General features: G+C 53.6%; 1 protein-coding gene across 1 annotated transcript; it reads right to left on the reverse strand.

Moving 5' to 3' along the window:
- Nucleotides 1-3,328: 3,328 nt before the first annotated feature.
- On the reverse strand, nt 3,329-4,769 carry MRS44_005048 (uncharacterized protein; the record flags this gene model as incomplete). Its single annotated transcript, XM_065622427.1, has 2 exons — nt 3,329-4,297; nt 4,734-4,769. 2 exons carry the CDS (start codon nt 4,767-4,769, stop codon nt 3,329-3,331), a joined length of 1,005 nt encoding a protein of 334 aa, XP_065478499.1.
- Nucleotides 4,770-6,711: the final 1,942 nt, after the last annotated feature.

Genomic DNA, 6,711 nt, shown 5'->3' on the forward strand with positions numbered 1-6,711 from the left:
TCTGTGTCCGTGATACCGCTCGACCGTCTTTCATTTCGCTAGTACAAGCCTCATGCATCAATGGTGGCCCTAATACCAAGTCATGTCTGGGCATTCCCAATATCACACTCTGTAGGCAAGGTCATATTACATTCGGTTGCGACGTCTCAATGATGGAGTTGCCCGAAACTCGAGCCTGGCCATCAGAAGGTTTCCTGACCTTGTGCCAAGCGACACTCGATGTCTCACCCTTGGGTCGCTACATGTCCTAGACCAGACAAGAGCCAACACATGGCTTTGCGGGAAGCCCATTCACTATTGGGTTTCAAAACAATCGAGACCAGACTGGGGTCATGGATAGGGACTAACGCCCTACGACAGAGCGGGCACCATCGTCAAGACCATGCCGGGCAAGTATTGAGACGCGTGAATAAAGTTCCAGGCATGGAGACCATGGGTCTATTCCCTCTACGCTTAGGGCGGCGGCGCAAGTGTAGTCTCCCGTCTTCAGCCTCGACTGACTTGCAAAATTCTGTAACCGAGCTGACCAGATCAGCCCTACACCCTGGCCCTAGTCCTCACATAGGAACCCCTCGAACCCCTCGTTCCAATCTCCCGGGTTCGCCCACACTATATACATCTGTAGCATGATTGGGGTTCCTTACTGATAAGAATGGGCCTGAGGCCCGGAAGTGTCTACCAATGTCGAAACTGTGACGTTGATTCAAGACGATCCAAGATGGTACTCGGCATTGCTGTCGGCATATTGAGCCTCTTTCTTATTGTAACACGTCAGATTTCCATGTCATCATTTCGGAGAATAAATTTACAAGGGTCCCAGGAGGGGCTGCCGTCATATTGATTTTGTTACATTGTCATGTCTCAGCCCTCTCGCCTGTGCTCAAGCCATCAAGCGATCTCGTTCTCAGCTCATTCCAATCTCAACTCTCTGACCTTTCCAGAAGTCATGTCTTGCGTCAACGTAAACGTCCAAGAGAAGAGTCAGTGAGAAGACAGTTTTATTCAGGGTATCCTGATTTGTGGTTTTCCTCGATCCTGGAAGTATCGACTGAGCTCACGGATCGGCACGAGACTGACACTGTTCGAGGCCTGAGCCACCAACAGAAACCACCTAGATCACAATACATCCAACCTCTCGAGACACCATTGGATTTAATCTCATTAGATGAAACTTAGTGATTACAGCCCAGCCTCTGTTTGGTCCGCTGGGAATAACAAACGCCATTCTGGCTCTGCCCCGTCATGTTGATGGCTTCCGTGAGAACCAGCCAAACCCCGCGAATTGGATGGAGGAGCCACGTGAGCCTCCTTTCTGAGATCTGATGATCGACTGTGCTGACGTCTGTGGAGAGACAATAGGAAACTCACCGTAGTGAATAACATGTTGTTGATATGATGGGCACTGACCTATGAGGTACTTCTGAGGTAGATCAACGCCGTTTTTGATCTTTTAATACCACATACCTGTTTACATACTCAACAGCGGCGCCTAGTCCCCCTATTATAGTTCGGCCTGCTATAGCAGTCGTCTTCAATGCTTAGTTGGGCCCTGCCCTAAGCGTATATAGGGGTATAGACTTACATAGATCGTGATCGAGGTGTGCCACCGATGTTGGGTCTGTCTCTCGACTATGGTAATTGCTTTCTACAAACATACAGTGTGAATAAATCTGAGGGAGCGGTCACGGTGATTCTCAGACAAGAATGGTACTCTCATAATTCATCTGTGTATCATGTTGGGATGAGGTGAAAAGTATGTATATTCACTGAGTTCTGGACACCCACTACAACTAGAGAAGCCACCCCATAATTACCACCTATGAATCAACAGCTAGATCCGGAGGGTCGAGCGTACAGGACTGACTAGATCAACTGTCATGTGCTTCATACCTGCTTGCTCCTTGTTACGCCGTTGTTTGGTGCTCTGCGTATGTCCCATGGGCTCCGGGTAGTGATTGCTAGTGTGCTCTATCCTTCACCTTTGCCAGGATTTCTCTACTGTGGCACGTTGAAATGAATACAGGGCAATTCTACGAAGGGCTTCCTCCTCGTGTAAATTGTTCAGGGCGCTCTTAGCCTTATCCAGAGAGAAGGAGGGATAGAAAGCCGTTAAGTAATGACGCTCGGCCCTAATGCCAGCTTCAATGAAGAGGCCCTTGATGCTTAGGGGGGACTTTTATGAGCGGCATTTGTTTTTGGGCCATTGATTCTTGTGTATTAGTTAAGTGGCAGGCCTCATCGTAGGCCCTACCGCTATAAGTTGTGAGCCTAATCATCACATTAGTCGACTGAATGCCGATGACCACACCAGGTTTGCGTTATAGGTAGTCAGAATGTGGGGTTCATTCAACATGGCCTATTTGACCACAGTCAGTATTAGTTGCACGGTCCAAATCAAATCATGGTATTAACTTCGAGGATGCCTCCATCCTCCGTACATTGTCCACAATGAGACCAAGAAGCGGGTGACTAAAGAGATGCTCGAGTTTGCTGGCAGATGCTGAATTGAGGCTCCACGCATCTAGAGGGCTATAGCATGAAGTCGCGCTTTATTCGAAATGAGTTTGAGGAGTGATATGCAAAGCCTGTACAGTCTAGACGACTCTGTCCTTGGTAGAATACCACGACTCTTGAGCATCGACTTGATGATGCTTGTGAACTTGTTCTACCGGTTTGTATACGCACTACACTAAGGTAAAGATACATATACAAGAGGCACTCGAACGATATCGACGGTCGCCTACAGCCCGAGGCTACCTACCAAGTCTCAAGAGGCAGACTCCCTTAGACCTCCGCTGGGCAGATTACCAGGGGGGCTACTAAGCTTGTGGACAGGAGCAGCACTGCGCAGTTTCAATGAAGTTGGGATATAGAAACCTTATTCCTAAAAGGGATCACGATGTATTACTTTGGAGAGACCTTGTCATGTCAACTGCAGACTCCTGGGAAGCTCCTTCAGCTCGAGGCATAGGTTTAGGGGCACCATGACTGTGACTCCCTGGATATCAAGAATCCGAACCCTTGCATATACATCTGTAGCAAAGGCTCAAGGCCGTGCAGGCCACCCAAGCCTAATTTTTGCATGATGGATTCCTGTTGGTAGTAGACAGGTTAAGAGGTATTGCTGGACGGACTGCGAACTGACACGAATTCGGGGGAGGATCAATAGTGAAATCTAGGACAACGCTCTCCGAGAAACCTGTGATAAATGCGAAATATATATACGGCCAATCTATATAGACAACTCTTACAGAGCGAGCACAGTGAAGCCCCCTCTACTGGTATTGCGTCTCAAGCACGCACCTCGCCATGCTTCGCATGGCATCGCTCATAGCTTCCCCTTGGCCACCTTCCTCATGGCCTGGGCGGACCTCAGAAGCGCGTAGAGGCTCTGCAGCCTCGGCATCTCGACACCCCTCTCCCTCGCGATCCTCACCGGGTTCCCGAGAATCACCTCGAGCTCCAGGGGCTTGCCGGCCTCCCAGTCGAGAAGCATGCTTGGACGGGCACCCTTGTTTCGCGCCGTGCTCTCGACAATCTTCTCTGGAGCGGCCATATACTCAGGGAAGGGTCGTCCCAGGATCCGCGGCACCGCGTCCCGGATCTCGTGCATGACACCCAAGAGGTGTCGTCGGAGCTCATCATCGGCCACCATGTCAGCGTTACCCCGTCCGCCAGAGAGAACGGCCGAGGGATTCATGGCGGAGTTGATGCACAGCTTATGCCACCGAACCGTCTGCAGCCCGACCTCGTCGTGCGGCTCGACGTCGCGGATGCCGCCCAGATCCGTCCACCAGCGGCGCAGGGCCTCGGTGCACTCGGTGCTGCGGCGGCCGAGGTCGGAGTCTTCGGCACCGAGACCGTCGGTATAAGGGCCGATGCTGATGCGCGTCCAGCGGTTCTGCCGGATGGTGCCGGGCGATGTCTGCTCCGCGCTGACTACAGTGACGGCGCTGACGATGGGGGTGTCGGGGAAGCGCTTGCGGAAGGGCTCCTCGACGCCGACGCCGTTCTGAATGAGCACGATGCACGACTTGGGTCCGACCAGCGGCGTGATGATGCTCGAGTCATCGCTGATATCCGGGAGGGCCTTTGTGGTCACAAAGATGTAGTGCCAGTCGCGCTTGGCCCCTGACGAACCCTCCGGAGCGGCGGCAGCGGCATCAACAGAGGGAAAGGCTCCATCTGGAGTGAAGGTGTAGTCACCAAAGGTCCGGGTGAGGAGCTTGACGCCGTCCTTCTGTATAGCGGCGTAGTTTGAGCGCGCTACAAGAGACACATGGACATTGTGGGATGGCTATCACGGGGTCAGTTTGTGTGTATGCCGAGCACATGAGGACCACGTTACATGATGGAGGCGGGAAGCATAGAAGCAGCCCACGGCGCCCGCGCCGATAAAGACGACATTAACACGACTGTATAACGAAACCTCGTGTTAGCCATGATTTCTCACGTAAGTTCTAAATCCATCTCTCATGACCGAGAGAAGGGGGATGGTAGGCATTCACCCGCTGTCCGCCATGGCGACGTAATAATAATATCCGCCCACGAGGCGTTCTCCTCAATCTCACCGGGAGGATCGAACGGTGGGTACGAGTCGAGCAGACTAGGTCGATGGGTTGGTCTGCTGGTGGGATGTGCTGCCGTCTCTGCTCTGCTGAAGCTGTCTCTCTGGCCTGATACGTTTACCCGCGAGGATGAGTTTAGCAGAGGAGCCCCCCGCCACGACCGACGCCCGAGGTTCGCAGAAGGAGGCTTGAGCACACCATCGCCCAGCCAAGCAGCTTACACCGCACCAGGTAGGGGCCCCTGGCCGCTGTTCCTCGCCTCTACAAGGGATATACGAAAGCGTTTGCCCGACCGTCGCCAAAACGGCCAAACAGACACAGCCAGGAGACACATCATGACGTTGGATCTATTTTCTCCCCTCTCCCTCGGGCGATCGTCCGTGGTATGAATGCCCCATCATGCCTGTTCTGACCGAAACAGGCCAGTCAAATGTTGGACACTTGGTCTGGAAATCCCACTCGGAGACAGATCACTTCCCCATTTCTCGCCAACCACTGACTGCCGTAGCTCGTGCTTGCTTGGATGAACCACATGCCCCTCTGTCGGCGTGTCCATCTGGCAGCAGCTCTGACGGATGGATGCCAGAGTGGGATAGGATGGGATAGGATGGGATGGGCCACCAGACCTTGCAACCTCGTGATGGCCCCCGAAACCTGTCCACACGGCACGGGTCCTGTAAGCCATTTTGACACTGCGAAACCTGTCTCTGGCTTCTGCCATCGCGAACTACTCGTGGCGTTCTTGTTGATTGCACCCCACGGACCCATGTCCGTGTCAGCATCAATCACCATCACGGTTGTCAACCTCTCTGTCTCTCGGGAACCGTTCCCGCCCGTACCAATCGGTGATGCCGTTCTACCATCTCCGTTGCGGCTTCGGAACACCCCGCCGATCGTTGGCGATCTGTTCGGTGTGCGATCGGGTGAGAGCTTCAGCCAAGCAATGACGGGCGAGAACCGTCACCATCCCTCCCACGCGGCGACCGTCATATTGGACAGCCCAAAGCCACAACCACCACGGCGCGGGCGGCACCCCACGAAAGCTTATGTCGTGAACCAACTGCCGGCTGGCTGAATCTCCAAGTCGGTTCGCCGTCGGTCCGTTATCTGTACAGATCACACATCTTCACGTCACCAACGGTCCAGTTATTCCCGAAGCATGTCACTGTGGCCGAGATCGCGTCGAGCATCTTCGTCCTCAACCAACAATTCACAAACAGGTTGTCATCCTGACATGCATGTGCCTACAGCTGATTCCCGGCTTGTCCAAGAAGTCAAGACGACATTCTCAAAGCCGGGTGCCCAGCAACGAGTTCAATTCATCTATGCCAGAGCGAAAACAAGCAGGCCAATGGAGAGCAAGCGCTGCATGTCGATTCTACGTTGAGAAGTCTCAACGTAGGTGCTGGCAAACAAGGTTATTGTTGAGTATGTATGTGGTTGCTGCATGGGGTTGGTTAGTGTTGGGCTGCCAGTGTTTCGTGTATCAACATGGTTCATCGCATCTCATCGCTTGTGTTAGATGAGGCTCTGGCGGGAAGGCATGCCCGCAATGTTGAGATGCAGAGCGAGACGGACAAACTGTCCGTTTAGGCACATCCACGAATGATGCTGCCGAAATGGCGGTCTCGCACGCACAAGGCTGATGCCTGTTGTCTGAGAGTTGATGCTGACGATCCTTTCGCATCTCTGCCAGGCCACCCGGGCGGGTGGCCATCACCGCTCCGTCTCCCGCAGCGCGGCGGAGGCCGAATCCAGGCGACGACGAGGCCAAATCATGGCCATATTGCAGGCGCGGAGACGGTCTTGTCCGGGTTTTGAGGGTTGCAGCATCTCTCGGCGATCAGCGGCGATGGATGGATGGATGAGCATAGCAGAGCAGCTCGTGGCGCTCAGATTGAGACGGTGGTTGAGATTCGTCCCCAACTTGTGTGGTTGCAGGTGGAAAAATTTTCTGTCTTGGAGCGATACGGGCGAGTTTTGATTTTGAATCAGGCCTAGTCAGCGTGGGGGTCCTGATCAGGGCTCCGTGTCTGGTTGCCCAGCGGACCACCGGGCATTGGATTCCAGGCATTGGACCCATTACGGGCCAGTGGTTAGGTAGTTAGCCCTGGAACTGCTTGGCTGTCACTGGCTCCAGCAT

Source organism: Fusarium solani (assembly GCF_023522795.1).
Source record: "Fusarium solani strain SB1 chromosome Unknown bctg00000002, whole genome shotgun sequence".
In the NCBI taxonomy this organism is placed as follows: domain Eukaryota; kingdom Fungi; phylum Ascomycota; class Sordariomycetes; order Hypocreales; family Nectriaceae; genus Fusarium; species Fusarium solani.